General features: G+C 47.5%; 8 protein-coding genes across 10 annotated transcripts; 5 read left to right on the top strand and 3 right to left on the bottom strand.

Annotated features, from left to right (window-relative positions):
- The first annotated feature begins 1,932 nt into the window (after positions 1–1,932).
- SPPG_01024 (isoleucine-tRNA ligase) lies at positions 1,933–6,958 on the top strand. Its single transcript, XM_016749350.1, has 22 exons — positions 1,933–2,115; positions 2,183–2,364; positions 2,429–2,764; positions 2,828–2,912; positions 2,980–3,108; positions 3,173–3,327; positions 3,386–3,601; positions 3,672–3,763; positions 3,837–3,935; positions 3,999–4,125; positions 4,185–4,261; positions 4,324–4,413; positions 4,466–4,657; positions 4,727–4,810; positions 4,880–5,024; positions 5,092–5,215; positions 5,271–5,440; positions 5,521–5,736; positions 5,799–5,882; positions 5,950–6,327; positions 6,402–6,584; positions 6,661–6,958. Exons 1-22 carry the CDS (start codon positions 1,968–1,970, stop codon positions 6,700–6,702), a joined length of 3,354 nt encoding a protein of 1,117 aa, XP_016611586.1. The 5' UTR covers positions 1,933–1,967; the 3' UTR covers positions 6,703–6,958.
- Positions 6,874–8,078, bottom strand: SPPG_01023 (uncharacterized protein). Its single transcript, XM_016749349.1, has 4 exons — positions 7,895–8,078; positions 7,267–7,804; positions 7,116–7,196; positions 6,874–7,050 (listed from the first exon to the last, which is right to left on the bottom strand). The coding sequence occupies exons 1-4, from the start codon at positions 8,020–8,022 to the stop codon at positions 7,030–7,032; spliced, it is 768 nt and encodes a 255-aa protein (XP_016611585.1). The 5' UTR covers positions 8,023–8,078; the 3' UTR covers positions 6,874–7,029.
- Positions 8,079–8,195: 117 nt separating this feature from the next.
- On the top strand, positions 8,196–9,148 carry SPPG_08898 (uncharacterized protein). The gene is made up of 7 exons (XM_016757046.1): positions 8,196–8,328; positions 8,401–8,414; positions 8,500–8,525; positions 8,602–8,707; positions 8,781–8,818; positions 8,885–8,927; positions 8,988–9,148. The coding sequence occupies exons 1-7, from the start codon at positions 8,270–8,272 to the stop codon at positions 9,005–9,007; spliced, it is 306 nt and encodes a 101-aa protein (XP_016611584.1). The 5' UTR covers positions 8,196–8,269; the 3' UTR covers positions 9,008–9,148.
- Positions 9,093–11,744, bottom strand: SPPG_01022. Of its 2 annotated transcripts, none has more exons than XM_016749348.1 (3): positions 11,563–11,744; positions 10,305–11,509; positions 9,093–10,239 (listed from the first exon to the last, which is right to left on the bottom strand). In XM_016749348.1, the coding sequence occupies exons 2-3, from the start codon at positions 11,477–11,479 to the stop codon at positions 9,270–9,272; spliced, it is 2,145 nt and encodes a 714-aa protein (XP_016611583.1). In that variant the 5' UTR covers positions 11,480–11,509; positions 11,563–11,744; the 3' UTR covers positions 9,093–9,269. The 2 variants fall into 2 exon arrangements, with proteins under 2 accessions (XP_016611583.1, XP_016611582.1); XM_016749347.1 differs by having other exon boundaries at positions 10,305–11,496.
- A 62-nt stretch (positions 11,745–11,806) lies between these two features.
- On the top strand, positions 11,807–13,324 carry SPPG_01021. 2 transcript variants are annotated; one of them, XM_016749346.1, is made up of 4 exons: positions 11,807–12,119; positions 12,192–12,421; positions 12,485–12,747; positions 12,803–13,324. In XM_016749346.1, the coding sequence occupies exons 1-4, from the start codon at positions 11,862–11,864 to the stop codon at positions 13,222–13,224; spliced, it is 1,173 nt and encodes a 390-aa protein (XP_016611581.1). In that variant the 5' UTR covers positions 11,807–11,861; the 3' UTR covers positions 13,225–13,324. The 2 variants fall into 2 exon arrangements, with proteins under 2 accessions (XP_016611581.1, XP_016611580.1); XM_016749345.1 differs by lacking the exon at positions 11,807–12,119 and having other exon boundaries at positions 12,155–12,421.
- On the bottom strand, positions 13,240–15,883 carry SPPG_01020 (atypical/ABC1/ABC1-C protein kinase). Its single transcript, XM_016749344.1, has 5 exons — positions 14,998–15,883; positions 14,738–14,935; positions 14,248–14,679; positions 14,123–14,168; positions 13,240–14,062 (listed from the first exon to the last, which is right to left on the bottom strand). The coding sequence occupies exons 1-5, from the start codon at positions 15,619–15,621 to the stop codon at positions 13,302–13,304; spliced, it is 2,061 nt and encodes a 686-aa protein (XP_016611579.1). The 5' UTR covers positions 15,622–15,883; the 3' UTR covers positions 13,240–13,301.
- Positions 15,884–16,032: 149 nt separating this feature from the next.
- On the top strand, positions 16,033–19,277 carry SPPG_01019 (exosome nuclease subunit RRP6). The gene is made up of 7 exons (XM_016749343.1): positions 16,033–16,404; positions 16,489–16,823; positions 16,886–17,072; positions 17,136–17,279; positions 17,345–17,535; positions 17,607–18,954; positions 19,015–19,277. The coding sequence occupies exons 1-7, from the start codon at positions 16,060–16,062 to the stop codon at positions 19,081–19,083; spliced, it is 2,619 nt and encodes an 872-aa protein (XP_016611578.1). The 5' UTR covers positions 16,033–16,059; the 3' UTR covers positions 19,084–19,277.
- Positions 19,278–19,430: 153 nt separating this feature from the next.
- SPPG_01018 (uncharacterized protein) lies at positions 19,431–21,863 on the top strand (the record flags this gene model as incomplete). The annotated part of the gene is made up of 8 exons (XM_016749342.1): positions 19,431–19,501; positions 19,565–20,113; positions 20,201–20,468; positions 20,529–20,705; positions 20,766–21,218; positions 21,286–21,402; positions 21,477–21,529; positions 21,587–21,863. The coding sequence occupies exons 1-8, from the start codon at positions 19,467–19,469 to the stop codon at positions 21,861–21,863; spliced, it is 1,929 nt and encodes a 642-aa protein (XP_016611577.1). The 5' UTR covers positions 19,431–19,466.
- Between the last annotated feature and the right edge of the window lie 138 nt (positions 21,864–22,001).

Genomic DNA, 22,001 nt, shown 5'->3' with positions numbered 1-22,001 from the left:
CGCTTTGAGTATGATTCTGACCTGGTAGAACGAAGTGTGGGCTCTCAGTAGATCTAGGCTTGCTGAACTATCATTCTCTAATGAGACCTTTTCGAGCAGCGAAGCCGTTAGAAGATACAGCCGAGCCAAGGATAACTGTCTGACCTTACCGGACTCGGACAATAGAAGTCTAACAAAGCGCGGAAGTTACATTTTTGATGGAGTGCTATCAGCATATTGACCAAGTGCTCCGCCCTCTTTAGTCTCCAAGGGAGCTTTCGTTTAGTGACTGCCTGCAAACATGTCATTAACCTCTCACAAACCGACAATAGCTAATCCAGTCCAATCACCTCTAGATCGCGTTCGCGATCATGGAACTCTGGTGGACATTGATAAGGATGCTCCCCAGCATAGGTAAACACATTCTCCAAGTCAAATTGACGGGGAAAAATATAGCATAGCATCAGTCGCGTCTTTTGTTTCAGCGCCAGCCTATACCGATTTAAGACGTCTAATGGCACGGAAGGGACAAATAGCGTCAGCCCTGGTGTCCACTTGTTCAGTCGAATATATATGGCAGAAGACATACGAGTCTTGGGGAGACCGAAAATGAAGGTATTTCTCGAACCTCGAACAGGCCGAGTGTAGAAGATACGGCGATGTGCAAAGCATATGGCGGCAGTCCGATGGCTGGGAATTTCAACTTCATTAAAATGGAGTTAAATTGGAGCAGAACAGACCGGCTGTATCTATACAACCTCTGCAATTTTCGCTGCACGGTCTTGGATCGTGTAGATTGGTTCAACAAGCAGACATTGTCCATAGCCAAGCCTGGAGCTTTTACATCAGTCCCCATTTCCTCTGCACACGCGTTGATGCGCTTGCCCGCCTCGTTTCTTAGGGGCATATCATCAACGGCGTGACGCTTTCGTGACTTTGACATTATTGTCAATGGACTAGAAAGTGCAGCAGAGAGGGGCCCATCTGTTACTGGAACACCTGAGTGGATATTAGGGACGGGCCCAGGATGTTGAAACCAATTAAATTGGGAAGTTACCCGAAATTTGCACATAGCATCCATCATGCAGTGCCATGAACATCGTCGTGTTTAACAAAAGGTCTGTCATTGCCCTTACTCCAATTCTGAAAAATATGTACACCAATTAGGGATAGGTTGCCTGGGGCGTTTCAAGGAAAATAATGGCACCTTCCCAGCAGCATCTCCCAAACGGGTGCCTTAACGTAGTTCACGATCGTGTTAGGAAAAAAGTTCTCAATTCCGTGAGTCCCGGTAACTCTATTTCCTCCTTTGCCACTGAGCTACGAACGGAGAGAACTGGGTAGCTGTAGATCAGGTCAGATGAAAGTTAGCTGGAGCAATTTTCTCACTTTTCTATAGCCAAAAGTTAGCACGTTTGCCGTTCCTTCGGATCCCTTTAGAATCTTCTCAATGGCACTGTTGACAATCTATCGCACATTTTTATTTTACTAAGGCACAAAACCCCGGCGGCTTCCAAATGAACTATGCGGCCAATTTTGCAAACCTCGCTTTGAGAGAAAATCACTTCTCCTTGAGACGGTGGTAAAGGTTCCTTTGACTCTAGGGAACGAGCAACCATAGTGGTTGTCAGAAACTGGTGGTACTTTGGAGGATCTCCAGGGTTTAAAGGGCTCCATGGTACGGCATCCAGCAGGATTGACTGGTTTGCACCAATGGCCTCCAAATACTGTAGCAAGCTGCATACATTGGGAAACATCCCACGGAGCATAGCGGAGGGCCTTCCATCTTCGCCTGCTACATGGAGAGCATTCATTGGGCGTTTCTCGTCATCGTCGTCTCCCAACAATGGGCAACACGGTGATGGCCAAGATAGATGAACTTCACAGCCACCATCACGGCCGTTGCCTAGTGATTAGATGACTAGGACACCTCACTGCCTTCCACCAGACTGTCGACACAAGGCCAAACGCTCCTCGAGCAACGCTGCATGTCGAAAGTGGTCAAACTATACAAGCGAACTCACACCGTTTTCCCAAACTTACGCTTATTGACGCCGTTTCGACCAAAGTTTTCTTTATTACCTCACTCTCTGTTGACTGCCAAAGCGCAGGTATCCAAAATGGGCATTCCTGAGAGTGAGCATTACAGTTCTATACTAGTTGGCTATCAGAAAGACGATAATAATTCTCTTATTCTTAACAGTTCCGGCAAAGCCCTCCTTTCCTGAAGAAGAGGAGCGAGTCTTGCAATTTTGGAAGGATATCGATGCTTTTCAAACTTCCCTGAAACTGGCCGAAGGTCGACCTCGATTTTCGTTTTACGACGGTCCTCCGTTTGCGACTGGCTTACCGCATTATGGACATTTACTGGCTGGAACTATCAAGGTTAGATCCCACTGCTTGCTCCTTGACCTCTCTGAAACGCGGTGATAATGTGTGAGCAAAATAGGATGTTGTTACACGGTATGCTGCCCTAACCGGACATTACGTCGAACGTCGATTCGGATGGGACACACACGGTCTTCCTGTGGAGCACGAGATTGACAAGAAGCTGAACATCACTGGACCAGCAGACGTAATGGCGATGGGTATTGACAAGTACAACGCGGAGTGTAGGGCCATTGTGATGAAGTACGCATCTGAGTGGGAAAGCACTGTGACGCGCATGGGACGGTGGATCGATTTCAAAAATGACTACAAGACGTTGAATTTGTCGTTCATGGAGTCCGTGTGGTGGGTGTTTAAGCAACTATATGACAAAGACCAAGTCTACCGCGGATTCAAGGTGGAGCGATTAAATACATTGCTATTTCGCTCGCAAATACAAGGGTCTAACATGTTCGTATAGATTATGCCCTATTCAACCGGTGTGACCACGCCCCTTTCCAACTTTGAGGCCAACTTGAACTACAAAGATGTCATTGACCCGGCTGGTAAGGGACAAGTGAATGTGCGTCAGGGATCTATGGAGAACTGGGTGCTGATAAGATGACTGTAAAGTTGTCGTTTCATTTCCACTGCTCAGTGATCCTTCAGTCGCGTTCCTTGCGTGGACAACGACACCTTGGACGTTGCCAAGTAATTTGGCTCTGTGTGTGAATCCGGAATTTGACTATATCAAGATCAAAGGTTAGGAATGATAAAAGAGGTGAATAGCCTTGTGATGCTTTGCGTTCTGAACTAGCCTTGGTAGATCATGAGACTGGGGCAGTCTGGATCCTTTTGGAGAAGCGCCTTGATATTCTTTACAAAGACATCAAAAAGGCGAAGTTTACAGTATTGGAGAAGCTTAAGGGCAGCTCCTTGAAGGGAGTGGAGTACCAACCACTGTTCGACTACTTCGCCGATGTACGTGTCAGTTTTGAAACCACGCCGATACCTCATTCTCACGAACAATCACCGCTAGCGTAAGGGCAAAGCATTCAAAGTTATGACAGATACCTATGTGACGGATGACAGTGGTACCGGGATTGTCCACTGTGCACCGGCATTTGGTGAGGACGATTACCGAGTCTGCACAGAACATGGCATTGTAACAGGAGAGGGTGATCTCCCCAATCCTGTCGACGCCACTGGAAAATTCACTGCCGAAATCACAGATTATGCTGGGGTTTTCATCAAGGTTAACATGTCATGTCTTTATTCTTGTTCCTGACCTTCCTGTCGCTGACGATGTCATTGCACCCTCTTAGGATGCAGATAAGCAGATTCAGAAGGATCTAAAGGGAAGGGGCAGATTAATTAGACAATCCCAGATTTCCCACAGCTATCCATTCTGTTGGAGGTATAGAACAATGTGCTCGTCGAACACTTTCATGTCAAAGCCCTGTCATAATACGTCCACCTATGTAATGTAGGTCTGATACACCCCTCATCTACAAAGCGGTTCCGGGGTGGTTTGTGAGGGTTTCGACCATAAATGACAAGCTCATCAAGAACAATGATCAGACGTACTGGTAAGTTCGTATTGATTTTTATTCAGGTAGTTGCAGGCAATTTGAATGAAAGGCTTCAAATAGGGTACCAGATTTTATCAAAGAAAAGCGATTCCATAACTGGCTCGAGAATGCCAGAGACTGGAATGTGTCTCGGAATAGATACTGGGGTACGCCCATTCCATTGTGGGCAAGCGACGACTACGAAGAGGTGAACGACATCCGATTGTACATTCAGGCGCACAACACAACCTCACCCATCCCATGTAGATCGTCGTTGTGGGCTCCGTGGAGGAACTGCGCGCTCTTTCAGGATGCGAAGAATTGACCGATATTCATCGTGACAAGTGAGTTGTGAATCACCAATTCGCTTCCTCTCTTAATGATCGTTGACGCATGTCTGTTGCAGAATCGACCATATTACCATTCCGTCAAAGCAAGGAAAAGGAGCACTGAAACGAGTACCAGAAGTGTTTGACTGTTGGTTCGAGAGTGGAAGGTACCGTCCGTTCTGATTGTTTTACTTGAATATTCCTGACTGTTCGTCCTAGTATGCCTTACGCACAGCAGCATTATCCCTTCGAGAATAAGCAGAAATTTGAGTCAACATTCCCGGCGGATTTCATTGCCGAAGGCGTTGACCAGACCCGTGGATGGTTCTATACCCTCATGGTCCTTTCAACGCATCTTTTTGACAAACCCCCGTTCAAGAACGTGATTGTTAACGGTCTTGTTCTTGCGTCGTATGTTTCTCGTTTCGTGAACATGAACAAGCTGGTGGATGCCATCTAAACCCCGTACCCCTTGTGCAGCGATGGAAAAAAGATGTCAAAGAGACTGAAGAACTATCCCGATCCAAATGAAGTCATGCATTCGTACGGCGCTGATGTTCTAAGGTATGTGCTAATGAGAGGGAAAACCTTGCCATCCGCAAATATCTAATCTCTTTGTAATACTGTAAACAGGTTGTACCTGATTAACTCTCCTGCGGTCCGCGCCGAGAATCTAAGATTTAGGGAAGAGGGGGTGAAAGAACTTGTGGCAAAGGTTTTCTTGCCATGGTACAATGCGTACCGGTTCTTCTTTGCTCAGTTGGCATTGTTGAAGAAGGTATAATGCGGATGCAAGGATGGTTCAATGACCATTTGTCGCTGACTTTCACCCTGATGTTCTAAAGGAACACAATATTGACTTCGTTTACAATCCAAATATGGATCTCTCTGGAGAGCAAAATGTGATGGACCGATGGGTTTTGGCTTCAACACAGACCTTGATCGAGTTCGTACGAACTGAGATGGCCGGTAAGGCGAAGGTGACCAAAAGGATATATGTTTTAATCTAACGAGAAGCCTGAAGCGTACCGATTGTACACTGTCACACCGCGGTTGCTCAATTTAATTGACTCTCTCACGAACTGGTATGTCCGGTTCAACCGTAAGCGCCTGAAGGGTGACAATGGCCCCGCCGATGCCGTCCAGGCTTTAAATGTCTTGTTCGAGGTGCTCTTCACTTTGGCGAAAATGATGGTAAGGGTCGTCAACGACGTTTTTGCAGGCAAATGAGACATCTAACTTCTTGTGTGTTTGTGTGAAATTTTTCGTCACAGGCGGCTTTCACTCCTTTCATTGTCGAGACCATGTACCAAAACTTGAAGACATGCTTGCCGCCTTCGAAGGAAGACACCAGAAGTATCCACTTCCTGCCATTCCCTGAGGTGAAAAAAGAGTACTTCAACGATGACATTGAACGAGCCGTTTCGCGAATGCAAACGGTGATCGAACTGGGTCGCTTTATTCGGGACCAGAAGACTCTGCCCATGAAGGTATGTAGAAGCTACCTCGATTGCGCCGTTCTCCAGAGTCCTAAGATACATGCTACGCGTAGACACCTTTGCGGGAGCTGATTATTATCAACCCTGATCCCCAATTCCATTCTGATGTCAAGGTTTTGGAATCATACATCATTGAGGTAATCTATAACCAGTGCATTAGACTCAATGTGATTCTTGGAAGCTCAAGATTGCACCGATAAATAGGAGTTGAACATCCGAACTGTTACCATTACAGCAGAAGAAGAAAAGTACGGAATCAAGTACAAGCTCATTCCTGATTGGAAGACTTTGGGAGGGAAGTTGAAGAAGGAACTACCGAAGGTGAAGAACGCACTGCCAAGTGTCTCTCAAGAGGCTATCAAGCAATATGTGAAGACACAGCAGTTGGAAGTCGGGGGTATCGTGCTTGGCGAAGGAGATCTTCAGGTGACTCGATACTTCGACGACACTGCCAATACGAGTTACCACGCACATGGCACAAATGAAGTCCTGGTGATTATGGACACGAGTCTAGATCAGTCCTTGATCGATGAGGGATTGGCACGAGAAATCATCAACCGAGTGCAACGATTACGAAAAGAAGTAAGCCGTGACATATCTATCTTTCTGTGCTCGTCCATCGCTCCTCGGTGCTCACCAGTTATGTATGAATGCAGGCCGGACTCCAACCCACAGACGAAGTGCTTTACTACTACAAAATGGTCGAAGACCCGAGCGATGAACTCGCCAAGGTTTTGGATGGGCAACGGGAGTTTTTACTGAAAGCTCTCAAACAGCCCATTGAGCATCTCGACCAACGGAAACCTGACGCAAATATCATCTTTGAAAAAGACCAAGAGGTATGTGCAGGAACGACACTTGGATGTCAGCTTTAATTTACCGAATGATGTCCCTAATGATATGGTACCAATTTAGGTGTCAAATTCAAAGTTTCTGTTGTCCCTCGTAAAGGCGTAATGCCGTCAGCGGGTCAAGACCACTGGAACACGTACATCCATGCATCATTATCAAAACATTTTACCAGGATTAAGGCAGATAGAGTCGGCAAATTAGATATGGCTCATAGAAGCAGCCATGTGGGTTCTGTCGGAAAGAAAAATAGCCTGTCCCATCAGACCCGTTGGAAAATAAATGTTCAATGAGGTGTTCTTTTCGTTCAAAGTCCCACCAATAGATACAGATAATGTCCATGTCCTGGCAACGGCCATTCTAGAGCTAATCAAGGTATAATCGGGATTTTTTATTTTGGAAAGGACATGATGGTGTGGCCCTAAGGACGCTAATCTATATCTTGTACACGTTTGTCTGTAGTAACAGCAGATTTGTGTAAGCACGATTGTAGTGAACACAAACAAACCACTAGGGTATACCCGATGGAATGTATCATTTTCGTCGTTGGGGTCTCCACCAAGTTCCACCCGCAAGCCGTTGAACGGGTAGTCCTTCTCCGCCTGCATAAACAGAGTCAGGTCAGCATTTAATTCTTCGCATCAGCGATAATCTGCGAGGAGAGATACGTACAAACCACAAATGCTTCTCGGGATCCCACCAGTGCACGCAGGCGCCCATCAGGGCCACTATACCCAAAAGCTTCGCGCAGTGCTTGAACGGGACCCACCAATGGACTTCCGGACCGATACTCCACATGTCGGTAAAGTTATCGTGGTCGTACAAGACCTCACCATATTCACGCCGTCCCTGCTGATCCCAGTACTTGAAAGGATCCCTCAACTGGGCAAACTGGGGCCGAATACGAGGGTAATCCCCGATGGGAGCAGATACTGGGTCATCAAAGCCTCGGTCGTGCCAGTTGGGAGGCGACGGAAGCCCAGATTCTTCGCTTGATGGCATCTTCTGGTCGTACTCTGGCCACTTCAAAGGGGCTATAAGAGGGCCAATACCAGTTTGAGGCTTCATCGGCGGAGTGTAAAGGGGATGTTGCAAAAGAGCGTTGGGATCCGAGTCCGGTTTCAGTGTTTGCGGGACTTGTTGGTCAGTCCAGAGCTCGGCAGCTACTCCTCTTAGGGGTTCCGGGGCTGCTTTCGCTTCATCGCTACCACTATGCAAAAGCATCGTAGGTGTGAATAGGAACCAAATTCCATTTTTCTACTTCCAATTCTCAAATGCGCAAAACGAATCTCAGCTTTACCCGTAAGCCCTAGTGAGTCTCGGAGTCAACAAAGTGGAGCCAAGGACGGAAGTCGCGGGAAAGTCAACGGCTGGTGACAGGATTCCCCGTCGTGAGCCGATGACTGCGGCACGTACAGCCAAGTTCATGATGTAAGAAACCACTATCGGATGAAGGAATGGGTTTGCGTACCGCGCCTTGCCGAGTTTCGTTGCCAGCGAGGATGGGACCACGTGTGAGGCTTGATGTCATTTAACTATCTAAGTAATCAAGTGGCTTGGCGCGGCGCAGCGTCGGTCGCTGATAATCGGCTCGTCATCAGCGTTGACCATCCATCTCGCCGCCAGCTCGGAAACCCACCTGCTCTCTAATAGAGTCCTTTATTTCCTGTCCAAAATGCCGAGAGGACTCGGCACTGTCCTGTTGATTGTCGTTCTCGCTGCAGCGCTAGCAACGTAAGAATAAAGGACTGTTGGCTGCATACTGAGTAACACTTAATACTTCCTTTGGTTTTACGACGCCCGTAGAAACCCGGACGAAGGTGCAGTGTCTTGTCTGCATGGCCGTTCTCGACCTATATGAGAAACCGCTCTAATGGAATATCTTCGACTCACTGGTTGCTACAGAAAGCTTTCGGCGATATGTGGACAAAGTACTATGAGTATTTTATATGGGGTACTTCTATTGTAGGATAATAGTTAATGATTTGACATTCTTGCTCGTCTCAGGTGCTAAAGGACTCAGGATCTTCCTGGGTTTCACGTAAATTCCTGTCAAGCATATCGACATTGGTTTATCGAAGACGCGATTACAAGTTTTTCAGCACGGTTCACGGTATATCGTTACCCACTTTTCTTTAAATCACCTTCGAACCGCTACTTCATTGAGAGATATATTTGGATTTTAGTGCCTGAAGAAGACACGCTCTTCTTGGGGATATTTGCGGTAAGCACTCCATCTTGCCTGTAAGCCAATGGCGAAGTGGTTAATTGAATTTTCTCATTTTCACAGTATTGGCTCCCACTTCCCTTTTGGCGGCGACTTCGGGGAGATGGTATGTCCTAGGCCTTGGCTGGCCCTCTCTTTGGCTAGTTGAATAACACGGCTCCTACAGCAGATGAGTGGCAGAGATAACCTAATTAGTTCTCAATGATAGACGTAAGGCCGGGGAATGTCAGCGCTAGTGAAGCTTGCTTTCAGATAGAGGGCGAACTTAGGATAACAGTAGGGTAAAGCTTGGAGGCCGGTGCATAATAAACGAAATTTACTACCCTCTCAAGCATCATTCACATATATGAGTTACAAATATCTATCAAAAGTAGGGAATGCTCTCTTCTGATACGGTAGCACTAATCCAATAAATGTCAAATCCATGGCCAGTATTGGCTGGATGCACCTATTCCACGTCGCTGATCTCGCTCGAGTCACTTGCTTCGCTTCCCGTTGCAGATCTGCCTTCCACTATTGCTCGCAACTCCTTCAACCTTTTCTCCACCTTCGGTACCTCAATCAACTTATGCTCAATCGCGTTCTTTTCCTCCTGGAGCGCCAATCTTCGTTCAGCATTCAATTTTGTGAACACGTAACCACCCTGACCATCATATTGCAGAATCCAGTTGTGATACTTCCACAGACTAGGGCGATGTGAGACAGTAATCAACGAGATGCCGAGGTCTTGGGCGTGGGTGTACATGATACGTTCAATGTCCATACTGACAGAGGACGTACATTCATCGAGAATGGCGTACCGGGGACGGTGGTAAAACAATCTGGCCATTGCTATACGTTGCTTGTCACCACCCGCCAAAACGTCCTTCCAGTCTTTCTCAACATCCCATCCTCCCTCACGTTCGACGAGATTGCCAATTTGCACAACTTCCATGATAGCTTGTAACTGCTCATCGGTGACTCCTTTCGCCTGCATCTCTGCGTAAGTATCGGGGTAAATAATCTGGTCACGTAGGGTTCCGAGAGACAAATACGGTCGCTGAGGAATGTAGAAGATTTTCTTGTAGTGCGGCTTGCTGACGGTACCCCCGTAGACCGGCCACAACCCACCGAGAATGCGGAACAAGGAAGACTTCCCAGACCCGTTCGGTCCGACGATCAGAAGATGCATACCAGGTTTCACGTGGAAGCTAAGGTCTTTGACAAGGACGTCACCATTGGGCGACACTACGGGCACGTTACTGAACTGGATAATATTCGCTTCCTCGATTTTACCACGGTGCTTCAGAATGTCAGTGTTGGCGTTCGACACAAGTGTCTTTTGAAATTTGCCGGCTTTTAAGTCATCGAAAACGGTAAGCAATTCGGACACGCGGGCGGTATAACCAGCGAGTTCAGTTACTTCCTTGTATGAGTACCTAAAAAATGAAATTTCAATTTGAGACATGTTGAAGCGAATAAAGATTACCAACAAGGAGCTCACATGATACGACCGAACGCGTCAGCGCCACTGAGTAGCAAACGGCGATTTGTCACAAATCCTTGTGTACGGCTACCAATGTCATTTCCTCCAGAGGCATTGGGCAATTCGAAGAATGCGGGGATTCCGCACAGCGCCATTCCCATAGCACCCCAAAAGTATTTGATGATAAAGTCCTCCATCATTCCGTGCCAGATCCGTGTCTTGAAGATGCGATTGACATGGCGGATCAAGGCAAAATAGCTTCTGTCCAGGTTGCCTTTCTCAACCGCGTCGCCGGAATATAACGCAATCTCTTCAGCGTTCTCGATGAGACGAGAGTGCGTGTATCGAAACTCCCCTTCCAAGCGTTGTTCCTCTGCCACCATTTTGCCGAACGCAGGGGTAAGAACTCGAATCACCCACGCAGAAGAATGAACGATAACATTGAGGCCAAAAACTCCTTCTCCGCCAACGTTGCGGGCCAGTTGTAGATTATAGAGCACAGTGTCCAAGGTGGGTTTGCTTAAATTGGCATACAGCTCGGATACCGCAAAACAGAATTTGCTCACATCCTGAGTGATCAGCTGGTCAGCGTTCTTGATACGATCATCGAGATTTCCAACCTTGTAAAAGGTCATGTCTTCCAAATAGTTCTCGTGAAGATAGTTTGTTAATCTCGTCCGGAAAGCAATGGCCAGCTTGTTTTGCAAGAACGTGAGCATACTGTTTGTGTAGGTGGCTGGGACGGCTACAGCCATCCAATACACAATATGAAGTAGGAACTGTTTGCCGTGACCTCGAACCAAGGCGCTTACAATGCGCCCATCGAGCTCGGCTACGTACAAGGAGAGGACGGTCCTTCCCAGTAGGAAGCCCGAGAACAAATTGAGAAGCCAAAATTCCTTTGATGACACGCCGGGAATGATAATGCGCAAGAGACGAGACAATCGCCGGAAAAAGACGGCATCGACATCAGCACGGGGTCCTTCCTTTCCTCCCTTGCCCCTGCGGCTGCGCCGGACGGCATCATCGCTACCACTACCCTTCTTCTTGCCGCTCACTGCCGAACGAATACGAATGGCAAGCGCTAGTAGTGCGACACTGAGCGCACCACGACTGATCGTTTTCTTGTGCTGCACATATTGGACCACCAACTTGGCTAGCGCCGGCGGGAGAACGACTTTTTGTTTCGACATAGCGTCAATCCACGCGCCTATGTGGAGACCCTGTCAGATGTAAAATAGTTGATTTCTGTCTCCCAAAGGACAGGAATAGTTACCTAACGGCTGTGTCGGTATATACTACACAATAGCAAAGCTTGCAAGAAGCCTTTTTAACACAAAGCCTGATTGCAAGCAGGCAAACGTCGAGAAACGACGATCCTTGGTAGCTTTCCTCGTGCCAAACAACGCACTGAAGGTTTTGCCGTCGTCGACATCTCATCTCTGGTTCCAACCGGTTTGCACATGATTTCCAACTTAAAGTTCTGTTGTTCGGGATATCGCTTTTTAACATGCTCCAACGCTCCTTTTTAGTCGCCGTCCTGCATCATTCCATCTAGCTTGCGTATTGATTGGGATGATGGATGTCCCAGGGCATATGATATTTCTAAATGTCGTTGTGGTTCTGGACACTGCACACTTTGCGGTTGCGATCTGCTTGATGGACAAGGAGATCAAGCATATTGAAATAGACCAAGCAAGTGGGAAACAGCGTATTCTACGCTGGGTCGTAGTGCGCTCGCCTGGCCAGTCGCTGCCAACCGCATTGCTTAATGCCGTTCAACGTCCGGTCCCCCAAGAGGACATCATGACTCGCGCTGGTGGCACAGCCGATGTACGTAAGGGCCCCAAGAATGATGAGCCTCAACGCATCTGTTAACCTTCCTACACATCGCTCATTGCCAAGACTGGAATAATGGACAAAGCAGAGACTTGGAAAAACACGCATCTCCGAAGCCAAATTGGCTATCATGACCATGAGGTGAATTCTCTCGAGTTGGATCCCTACAACTACGCTGAGGAAATCCGGCGAGAGGACTCTGTCTTGGACAACTGGACCCCGCGGCAGGTCACGAAGGAGGAGCCCCACATATGGCAAGACTTGGCGCAAAGTCTTGCATCTGTTGCAGATCCAAGGTAACAATAGAAAGCATTGCGATTTCAACAGACTTCAGTGTGACTCATTCGTATCGTTCGTAGAGATTTTGGATCCCGCGCACATCGGGATAGTTTGCGCTCGATAAAGCCCGAATCCGGATCAAATAGTATTTATTCCTACCTTCACCAAAAGTTTTCTCCTTATAAACTTTCCCGGAAAACGGTAGATTTCTACACACCTTCAAAAGTAAATTCCACTCAGATTCCTATCGACGTGGATGCCCCACACACGGCACGGGATGCGCGACTTCTGTTACTTACTGTCGCGCAACATGTACTCACTGATGTTGATCATGAGACATTAGGTAGGAGATACATAAGCTCACGCGCAGGCAACAGCTGACAAGTTCTGTGGTATAGAGAGCTTTGTGGATGAAGTAATCGATATTTGTAAAACCAATCATAAAAGCGATCACGATAAGGTCAATGAAATCAAGACCCTCATACCAGGAGGTTGGAAGGAAGATGCTGACCATGATACATTGGTGGATATGATAACGTTGGCTGAGGGCGTTGCAAGATTATCAGACGTTGTCGAAGACGGACCTGACGCAGGCCATATTCTGGATGGCAAAGAGAGAGAACGAGTCATCGATAATATTGGAGAAGAGGATCCCCCGAGAGTTTTTGGTAGGCAGGCTTACGTAGTCCCGAAAACGAATAGGGTAAAGCAAGCGTTGATGGGCGACAACGCGGACACCGACTTTTCATACTCTGATGATGACTTGGCTGCAGTGGAACACGATGTCGAATATATACAAGTTGAGGCTGCAGACGACTGAGGAATACTTGGCGCTTCCATCAATTGTAAATAACCTCTTGTTGCTAATGTATGTAATGTATCATAAATAAACTTTCTCTACTCGGGGAAGTATATCCTTGCCTTCTCATATATAGGTATGTTGACCACTTCCGCTGCCAGGAGCAGTGGCTTGACTGTATGGTAGACCCATACTTTCCAGTATGTCTTACCACTGCCTAACTCGCGAAGGGCACTCTTTTGATAGGCACCACCCTTTCCTTCCCGGGCGGCTTGCCTTAGGATAGGTAAGGCTTCCTTCAAGAGATCAATATCCGGATCTAGTCTTCTCCCCATTCCCTCTAATAGCATGATGCTGACCCCAACGTTGGCAAAGTCACCTTCAATTTTGATATGATGTGTTCGCACCATGGTGAAGACCTTTGCAAGAATATCTCCTACTTTGATGTTACCAAGCTTCAATGTCTCCCGTTTCACTTCATTTAGAAAGTCAGCCATGGTCCTTTCGAACCCTTCGGGGTCAATGACTGTATGCGGAGTGCGCGACCGCTCGATCATGAGTTTGGCGACGCGAGTACCATCGAACTCTGCAACGGCACGAAATAGATCAAGGAAGTTTCGCAAATTCTCTGGCGATAGTTCAGACACCAGCCCTGCATCAAGGAAAACAAGACGCGGCTGGTATCTTTCGCGGGCCAATCGTTCCATTGCAACGGGCCATTCTGCAGGCGTCAGCGCAACCAGTCTGGCAATTTCAGCTGCTGAGATCATGTCTTCCGGGGCATCGCTCACTCCCGTCCGTCTGAACAAACTCTGCCATGTACGGGATGTCACATGACGAAATGTTACAAAAATGTTCCCTGTTCCAAAGAGAGTGAATTCGCTTGCGCTTGTTGTAAATGATCATCAAAATGGCATACCAGGATGAAGATCTGCATGTACGAAATTATCCAGCACCAGCATTTTCTGGCAAATTAACAGTTGGTTTAATAGTCATCGATCGTAACCCCCAATCTCACGCCAAATCATGCCAAACTTCAATTACCAGGAAAGAATCCAGCCCGATCTTCGCCAAATCATGGTCGAATGGCGTATGTCCATACGTCAAAAACTTGCTCATCGGTATTGCATCGACGTATTCCTCCACAAGGACAGTTTTCCGCACAAGGGAGGTGATAGGTTTTGGAAATCCAACTTCAGGGCGGTCTTTGAAATTATTTGAAAATCTGTCCAGGTTTCTAGCCTCATGCCGCAAGTCTAGCTGCTCCCGCATCATACTTCCAAACATGGCGACCTCCTCTGGAAGTGACAGCCATTCGGCATCGGGTAATAGGTTGATGATTGACGCCACAGCCTGCATGATGGTTAGGTCCGCATGGATCATGAAATCAACACCCGGGTGGAGAACCTTGACCGCGCAATGAAGTGTTGAACAAGCTTGTGTCGCCGTAGACGGCCGGAGTTGGGCGCGATAAACCTACAACTTGGGGATATATAAACCATTCAAGGCGAGCATTGAGGGACCATTTTCGTACCTGAGCGATCGCCCCAACCCCAATCGGCTTCTCATCAAATTCTTCAAAGAGCTCCATTAAGTCCATTCCAAATTCCTTCCTGATAGCTTTCCGCGTTTGTGCTAAAGAATGTGGAGTAACCTGCGATTGCAGGCGCGAGAGAATGGCGCATACGTACGGAGGGAATAGATCGGCACGCGAGCTAGCCCATTGTCCTAACTGCGCACCAAATAACAGTAAGAATGGCGGTGCACATACGGAAAACAGAGACGGGCCAGCACCTTCGTAAACGTAGGACCACTAACTTCAAAACTCCACACCAAGAAGCGAACCCACCACAAACGCGGTGTCAATCCCAGCTTTAAAGTATGTCGTTCACACAAGTACCACACTGGAAACGTTACAATCACAGGTCCAAAAAGTAAGGCTAGTTGCACGAAGCGCCACGACAAGCGAAAAACGGTAACAATTGCGGATATAGCACCATCGACGAGATCAAGCAAGTCATCCTTTAGCAGCCTGCTCTCTCTTCTGGATAGAACATGTGCTTTCGCTTGGGGTTGGGTGAAGGTCGGCGACCGTGGCAAAAGAGAGTTCGCTGTTGTAGGACTCGACACTTGAAGAATGGGTACACTTCCTACAAGCACCCATCTAAAGGCAGGTATCCAATGACCTCGAGAGAAACCATGGCTCCCAGATCGTGAAGACCGGTTTCCGGCTCGTGAATACCACTGTCGCCAGTTGTTATCTTGTTTGCGTTCACTTCCCGTCTTGGGACGGCAATTTCGAGCACCAAAGTTTGTCAACTTGCGACCGAAAACTGCAGTGCGAACATTACGTTGAACGCAAGATATACGTAAGGGAGTGCGAGCAAGTGATAATGTGGTAGAGAAAGGTACTAGCATGCCGCTTGTGCGTCTAAATCTCGACAAGTTCCAAGGTCCAATCTACCCAAAGTCGCAAAACTTCTTACAGCTTTACACGAGCGCGATGTCTCGGATCTCGGAATGACTCACCCGATGACGTGATGACTTTCCAAACCCTCTGGGCCTACTGGTAGAAAACGACCAGATAATGAACCAAAATATAGAGTAACGTAAAACGTCGGAAATAAATTTCAAGGTATTCTGATATTTTCCTCGTCGCAATTGCTTTCCATCATGTCTCGCACTTGGCGTAAACAACGTAAACAACGGCCCCAATGCAAGCAAGCATCCATTCCTTTGAAAGTTCAATATCTCTTGTTGCCATGACAGTTGTCTAGGCACGTGATATTACTAAGCATGAAGTGTTTTTGGCGAGTTCATCGCCTTCCCGTGTTTTCCAGTTCTCTTTTTTAAACCATGGCAGACCAAGGCAATGAACCTTTTCTGAAAGACGGGATTACTCAGGATAATTTTGAGGCGTACCAGAACTCCCTATTTGCGGCGCTGACCCAAGTCACAAAGGCATCCAACTTCCTCAAAGCGAACGAACTGACCTTTTACAAGTCATTGTCTCCCAAGTTTGACGAGCGCCTGACAAAAACTGGAGACAATCTACTTGGACTCTGCAACGATCTACTTGCTCATGCCGCCGGGGGATCGACAATTGGCGGGGATCGCTTTTCTAGTTTCGAGGATGTGGAGGATGTCATAGATCACTATGACACGGTGGTGGATACGGTGGACAACCTTTTGGAGAAGGCGGTAAGCATTGTGCAAAATTGCGCATTGAATAAAAAAGTGTGCCCTGCCATTTAGATTGAAATTCTAAAGTTCTTGTGAATACAGGATATATGTCTAGACGAAGTCACTGGTCGAATAAAGAAGAACGCTCCTGGGAATGTACCCGGCCAGAGTGCTCCGGTTATGTTACAAGTGCAAGCCACGGGAGGAAATAAGGGAAATTTCAACGTCATTCACGCACAGAACATTCTACGACCACAGCTAAAGTTCGAGGACAAAATCGACAACTCTAATCGACCATTCGTACGCAAAATCACACATAAACCAAACGCATTGCAACCGCTAAACTATGGCATGCCTGGCACACCCGATATATCACCTGAAATGAGTGATCACTTGAGAACACTAGGAATCACCGATGCAAGTTCGTCACACTACAGGTCAGTGTAATGTGTTTCGCTACTGGTGCAAAACTTGCCTACAATATTTCGTTGTTGCATAGCCTTCCTCACCCCTATGAGTACGAGATACAGAATATTGAATATCCTGCTCATATGTTTGAGGCGCGTCCTGAGGAGCTTTATGCAGCGATGGATCAGACTCCGTATACATGGATCGACACTGAGGAGAAGTTGGACGAGCTTGCGGCACTCCTGGAATCTGTCAATGAAATAGCGGTTGATACAGAGGTATGAATATGCAAAATGTGTTATCGGGTATTGCAATTGCAAATAATCATATGGGTCATTTAGCACCACGACTATCGCTCGTTTCAAGGCTTTGTGTGTCTTATACAGATATCGACAAGAACAGAGGATTTCATTATTGATGCGCTTGCTGTTCGAAGTCACTTGCACGTATTAAACTCAAGTTTTACGAACCCTAAAATCGTAAAGGTACGATTGGCGTGCACCAGCCAAATAGCAAATTTTGCGATGGACGGCTCACTCTCGATTTAAAGGTCTTTCATGGTGCGGATATGGATATTCAGTGGCTTCAGCGGGACTTTGGACTGTACATTGTGAATCTATTTGACACATATCATGCATCTCATGTATTGGAAATGGCGCATCACGGCTTGGCGTTTTTGCTGAAGTACTACTGCAGTGTTGAAACAAATAAGCAGTATCAGCTAGCAGATTGGAGGATAAGGTAAGTGTCGTGTGCCAATTTTATGTCTGGAACTCGAGAATTCGGACAACTTACTTTCTATTGACCGACAGACCTTTACCCACCGAAATGCTTAAATATGCGCGCAGTGATACACATTACTTATTGTACATATATGATCGAATGCGGAATGAATTACTGAATATGTCAAATCCAGAAACCCAAAACCTTCTGCGTGCAACATTGGACCGCTCTCAGCAAACAGCTTTGAAAAGATACGAGAAAGAGATATACGATTCGGAAAATGGCCGGGGAGCAAACGGCTGGCGGAATGGTTTGCGCAAATACGGTGGTGCTCTCAATGCGGAGCAGTTTGCGGTTTTTCGCGCAATCCATGCGTGGAGAGACCATATCGCAAGAGAAGAAGACGAGTCTCAGCGATATGTCCTTCCAAACCACATGTTGTATACGCTGGCCGACCGAATGCCAATCGAACCGCAAGGCGTACTAGGTTGCTGTAGTCCAGTGCCCCCGCTGGTCCGCCTTTACGCATCGGATATAGCGCTTCTCATTGAGAACACTCTTGTGGAAGCTAAGCGCGCAAAGGAAAATATGGAGGCCGAGCTGAAAAGGGTCCGGGAGGAAATCGCCCAGAAGGAGAAAGAATGGCAGGAGAGGAAAGCGAAGGGCCCTATCCATATTCGCTTTGAGGAGAGGGACGACTTGGACGCTGACTCAGTAGACAGCCCCGTACCAACACCACTGCCAACGGTTGAACCGCTTCCAATATCAAAGTTGTTTGGTGCACCGCAAAACGACGGTTCTGCTACACCGAGCATCGCGCGAGTAATGGTCACAACCCACTCCATTTTCAGTGAAGGTACCGTTGAAGGCGAGGATGAGGAGGAAGTGGCAGCCCGGAAGATGGCCGAGCAGATTAGGAAAAGCTTATATATGGTGGCACCTTCTGCGGCCTTGCTACTGAAGCGAAAGCGTCCACCATCCGACCAACAAGCGCCTGCATCTGCGGCTATGAAGGAAGAATCAGGGCCGAAAGTTGCAACTCCGATGAATGTTAGTGATATATCCAGTGCATCGTCTGCAGTGTCTCCGGACCGCGACTCGCCCGTCAATGGAGCTGCGGCCAGCTCTGGCGACGTTATATCCCTGGAAGACGAAGAGGTGGAAATAGTGAAAGTTAAAGGGAATTCCAACAAGAAACGGAAGAAAAACAAAAAAGCGGCCGGCCTCCCAGCGAATCAAGGAAAGCATACAAATCGTGGGCAACCCACAGGTTCGTTGGAGCCTTTCGATTACTCCAAAGCTCGGAGCGCCGTCGCTGACGCCATGGACGCCCTTACCCTTAAGAGTGATGATGATGATACTCCAAAACAACGCTCGAAAGGGGCGAAATCATCCACTGTATATAACCCATATGGTGCCGCACCAGAAACAAAAGAGGTAAGGGCAAACATTATGGCTTTCATCTTGTAATTCATTTGGTAACAAAGAAAATTGTAGAAAAAAGCACCCCGTCCAACCGTCCGACCAAGATCTGGCAACAAGAGTGGTACCTTCCCTCGCAAATGATTCAGTTACATTTCGTTCAGTCTTTCTAGTGCCCTCTTAATAGACAGATTTACATAGGGGTTCGCAGTGGTGGTAGGATACCTGTATTTATTGGTTGGCAAAGATATCAAAAACTTGGCTCCGGCTGTCTATGAAGGGCAAATGAAAGGCGCTTGCGCCAGTACGTTCAATACAGCCATCATCAAAGTGACACATTTCGCTAAAGTCCCAGAGTAAAAGGATGTTGAGCAGTGTTGATTCACGATCATTTTGATGATGAACCACAAATTTGCGAATGCTTAGTAATCGACGTGTAATCACTCCCGCTCAGATGTCAATGACAAGGTCCAGTGACATTCTGGGTTTCCCGCAACCGTCTTGTCCCATCCAAAAGGCAGCGCAAAATGCCTGGCGGTCTCTACGGGGACTTGGAGCTGGCGTAAGTTGTATCTGTCCCTCTTGCTTTGAAATTTAGTCCTGTGAAAGTGACATTATGTAATAGCAAATCGGTCGGGCACACTCCCCTCAGCCCAGCTGTCTTTCTCACTTCTACGATCTTGGCCTATACATCTGGTAACTGCATCAACTTTATAGATACAGTATCACCAAGTACAAAAAATTCAGATTCCCCGCCGGACGCCCTGAAGAGTGTCCACGCCAATGCTCAAATAACGGCTTTCGCTCTTTGGCGACGTGAAAATGTTGTTGCATATGCTGAGAGAGAGAACACAGTGATCAAGCTAGTTAAATGGCCCAGTGAAGCCACCTTGGGGATGGGAAAGCTAGAAGCGCCAAAAGATGTCAAAATCACGGCTTTAGCCTTTTCCTATGATGGCCAATATCTCGCGGCTCTTGGGTCCCTCCCTACGTTCAGTATTACGGTATGGGATTGGAGAAGCGGGGCACTCATTTGCGAAGTTGAAAACCATATGGCTGTCAACGTACTGTCGTTTTGTCCGCTTGATCCGACGTGCCTCTGTGTGAGCGGAGAAGACGGAATCCGATTTTTGCGAATAGAGATGGGGCACAAAAAGAATGTCATGAAAAGCATGTAAGTGCGTTGTCAAAAGAGCACAGATTCTAATCTAAGTGTAGGATGAAAACAATCTGCGACTCACACTTTTCTGTTTTCTACCAGTACCGGCAAACCTATCCCTATGAGCCATTCAACGCTCTTCCCTGCCGTAACAGACCAAAGTCCAAAGCCCACAACCCATACATGGACCATTGACAATCAAATCCTCTGCACGACAGACACTGGAAATGAACTGGTGCATTATGACCCTGCCACGGGCGAATGTGAGGTGTTTGTCGCTGCTGGTGAAGACACTGAAGACAGTAGTTTCGAAAATGGACAGATGGCCTGTGCGGTTGTGGCGAGAGAAGCGATTATCATTGGTGGGAAGGTGAGCTGATAGTGCATGGCAAAGGAACAGGAAGACAACATAAACATCAACTACTACTAGGATGGTTTCCTACGTTGGTACGCTTTCGAGGCAGAAAAAATTACCAAGACCATTCCGGTTGCCGCCGGTACTGAACTTATTCGCCTGGCTTTCTCACCAGACTATCAGCACCTTCTTGTGGAATCCATGGACGGAAGGCTGTTCCACTATAAAGTGGGCGCAGCGGAATGCGCACTGGTATGTACTTCTCTTCATACTTTCTCGTAGCTCTCATTCAGACGTTGTACACTCCATCAGACACTTGAGAGTCCTGGCCACCCAACGCACCTCACTCTCCTTCGCATGGCAAACCTCGTTGTAACGGCATCACACAGCAGTCTTCAATTCTACTCTACCGAAGACCCCGATCGCCATGCGCTCATCGGGAAGGACCATCTTTCGGGTGTACCGACTTGCATTGCAAGCTCCAGCTTTGCTCCTCTTGTGGCGGTAGGAAGTTCCAGTGGGGTAGTCCGGCTCTATGACTGTCGGAACGGCCGCTCACCTCGCCTGATCGCTCGTCACCGGGTGCATCATGAAGCTGTTGAAAAAATATCGTTCGACCCGAGTGGGCGGTACTTGATATCTTGCTCAAAAGACGGGCGAATATGTCTATTTGAAGCATTTGATGTTTTTGGGCTATGGGGTTCACTGAAGATAGAAGGGGACATCTGTGCTTGCGCCTGGAGTTTGGAAGAGGATGTGGGAACGGTGAGCTGGAACCTATCTATCGCGACTGTGCGTTTCGCTTTCTTAGCTCCAATTGCGGTATCTCTAGGCCCTCTTTTTGTACATCCTTACGGTGAACCCACGCCAACGCACCAGCTTTGTACATCGATTTAGCGTGCCGTTGGAGCGAAAAGCAAAGGATACAGGAGAACTCCACCTACCGCCGGTAGGTTTTCACGAAAGAACTTTCGAATCGTCCGTTAGAGTCATGTTGTGATACTTGCATTTATCTTCATGCAGTCCGTCGTATATAAGATTGATGACGTTTTGGTGGACATGGTCATTGTTCCTAGGTAAGATAACCTCGATCCTTACCGCCAGGTCAATGAGCTTGATACGATTCCACGCAGCCATCTCTCTGCGGGCCGCGAAACATTTTATGTGACATCCGTCGATCGTAAATTGAAGTCATATCAAGCACCCGCGGGATCTAAGGTGCTTTCTACCGCTGGCGTATCGGTAGCGAGATTGAATGATGATGGTAAACTGGGTCAAGATGTCGTACATCTCGGCGTTCCCGCCTACGAGGTGAGGAATTTCCACAATGAATCGTGGCCAGAGGCTTTTGTCACTGACTTTGCGCACAGTCCCAAGACCATGAGAAGGCTCAAATATCGTTACATCTGAGCTCAACCTCTGAATGGCTCATTACCTGTTCATCAGATGGTACACTGACGGTCCGTACTCTAATGGAGCCCGACAAGATAATTCGAATATACGCCCATGACCCTTTTCAGGGTGGATGTGCCTCTGTGCATGCACCAG

This window comes from Spizellomyces punctatus, assembly GCF_000182565.1.
Source record: "Spizellomyces punctatus DAOM BR117 chromosome Unknown supercont1.2, whole genome shotgun sequence".
Lineage (NCBI taxonomy): Eukaryota > Fungi > Chytridiomycota > Chytridiomycetes > Spizellomycetales > Spizellomycetaceae > Spizellomyces > Spizellomyces punctatus.
This window is presented reverse-complemented; position numbering and strand designations above follow the sequence as displayed.

Bases quoted from the DNA above. Each gene is read 5' to 3' on its own strand.
- SPPG_01021 (XM_016749346.1), top strand. From the start codon at position 11,862: ATGATGGATGTCCCAGGGCATATGATATTTCTAAATGTCGTTGTGGTT. The intron at 12,422-12,484 runs GTAACAATAGAA...TATCGTTCGTAG, and splicing joins GCATCTGTTGCAGATCCAAG to AGATTTTGGATCCCGCGCAC. The intron at 12,748-12,802 runs GTAGGAGATACA...TCTGTGGTATAG, and splicing joins TGTTGATCATGAGACATTAG to AGAGCTTTGTGGATGAAGTA.
- SPPG_08898 (XM_016757046.1), top strand. From the start codon at position 8,270: ATGCCGAGAGGACTCGGCACTGTCCTGTTGATTGTCGTTCTCGCTGCA. The intron at 8,819-8,884 runs GTAAGCACTCCA...TCATTTTCACAG, and splicing joins TCTTCTTGGGGATATTTGCG to TATTGGCTCCCACTTCCCTT. The intron at 8,928-8,987 runs GTATGTCCTAGG...CGGCTCCTACAG, and splicing joins GCGGCGACTTCGGGGAGATG to CAGATGAGTGGCAGAGATAA.
- SPPG_01024 (XM_016749350.1), top strand. From the start codon at position 1,968: ATGTCGAAAGTGGTCAAACTATACAAGCGAACTCACACCGTTTTCCCA. The intron at 3,602-3,671 runs GTTAACATGTCA...GCACCCTCTTAG, and splicing joins ATGCTGGGGTTTTCATCAAG to GATGCAGATAAGCAGATTCA. The intron at 4,126-4,184 runs GTGAACGACATC...CATCCCATGTAG, and splicing joins CAAGCGACGACTACGAAGAG to ATCGTCGTTGTGGGCTCCGT.
- SPPG_01019 (XM_016749343.1), top strand. From the start codon at position 16,060: ATGGCAGACCAAGGCAATGAACCTTTTCTGAAAGACGGGATTACTCAG. The intron at 16,405-16,488 runs GTAAGCATTGTG...TTGTGAATACAG, and splicing joins ACAACCTTTTGGAGAAGGCG to GATATATGTCTAGACGAAGT. The intron at 18,955-19,014 runs GTAAGGGCAAAC...AGAAAATTGTAG, and splicing joins CCGCACCAGAAACAAAAGAG to AAAAAAGCACCCCGTCCAAC.
- SPPG_01020 (XM_016749344.1), bottom strand. From the start codon at position 15,621: ATGCTAGTACCTTTCTCTACCACATTATCACTTGCTCGCACTCCCTTA. The intron at 14,936-14,997 runs GTGCTGGCCCGT...TTTGGTGCGCAG, and splicing joins GTGGTCCTACGTTTACGAAG to TTAGGACAATGGGCTAGCTC. The intron at 14,680-14,737 runs GTACGAAAATGG...CCCAAGTTGTAG, and splicing joins GGGTTGGGGCGATCGCTCAG to GTTTATCGCGCCCAACTCCG.
- SPPG_01023 (XM_016749349.1), bottom strand. From the start codon at position 8,022: ATGAACTTGGCTGTACGTGCCGCAGTCATCGGCTCACGACGGGGAATC. The intron at 7,197-7,266 runs GTACGTATCTCT...CTGTTTATGCAG, and splicing joins CCGAGAAGCATTTGTGGTTT to GCGGAGAAGGACTACCCGTT. The intron at 7,051-7,115 runs GTATACCCTAGT...CTGTTACTACAG, and splicing joins AAAATGATACATTCCATCGG to ACAAACGTGTACAAGATATA.
- SPPG_01022 (XM_016749348.1), bottom strand. From the start codon at position 11,479: ATGTCGAAACAAAAAGTCGTTCTCCCGCCGGCGCTAGCCAAGTTGGTG. The intron at 10,240-10,304 runs GTGAGCTCCTTG...TTCATTTTTTAG, and splicing joins GACGCGTTCGGTCGTATCAT to GTACTCATACAAGGAAGTAA.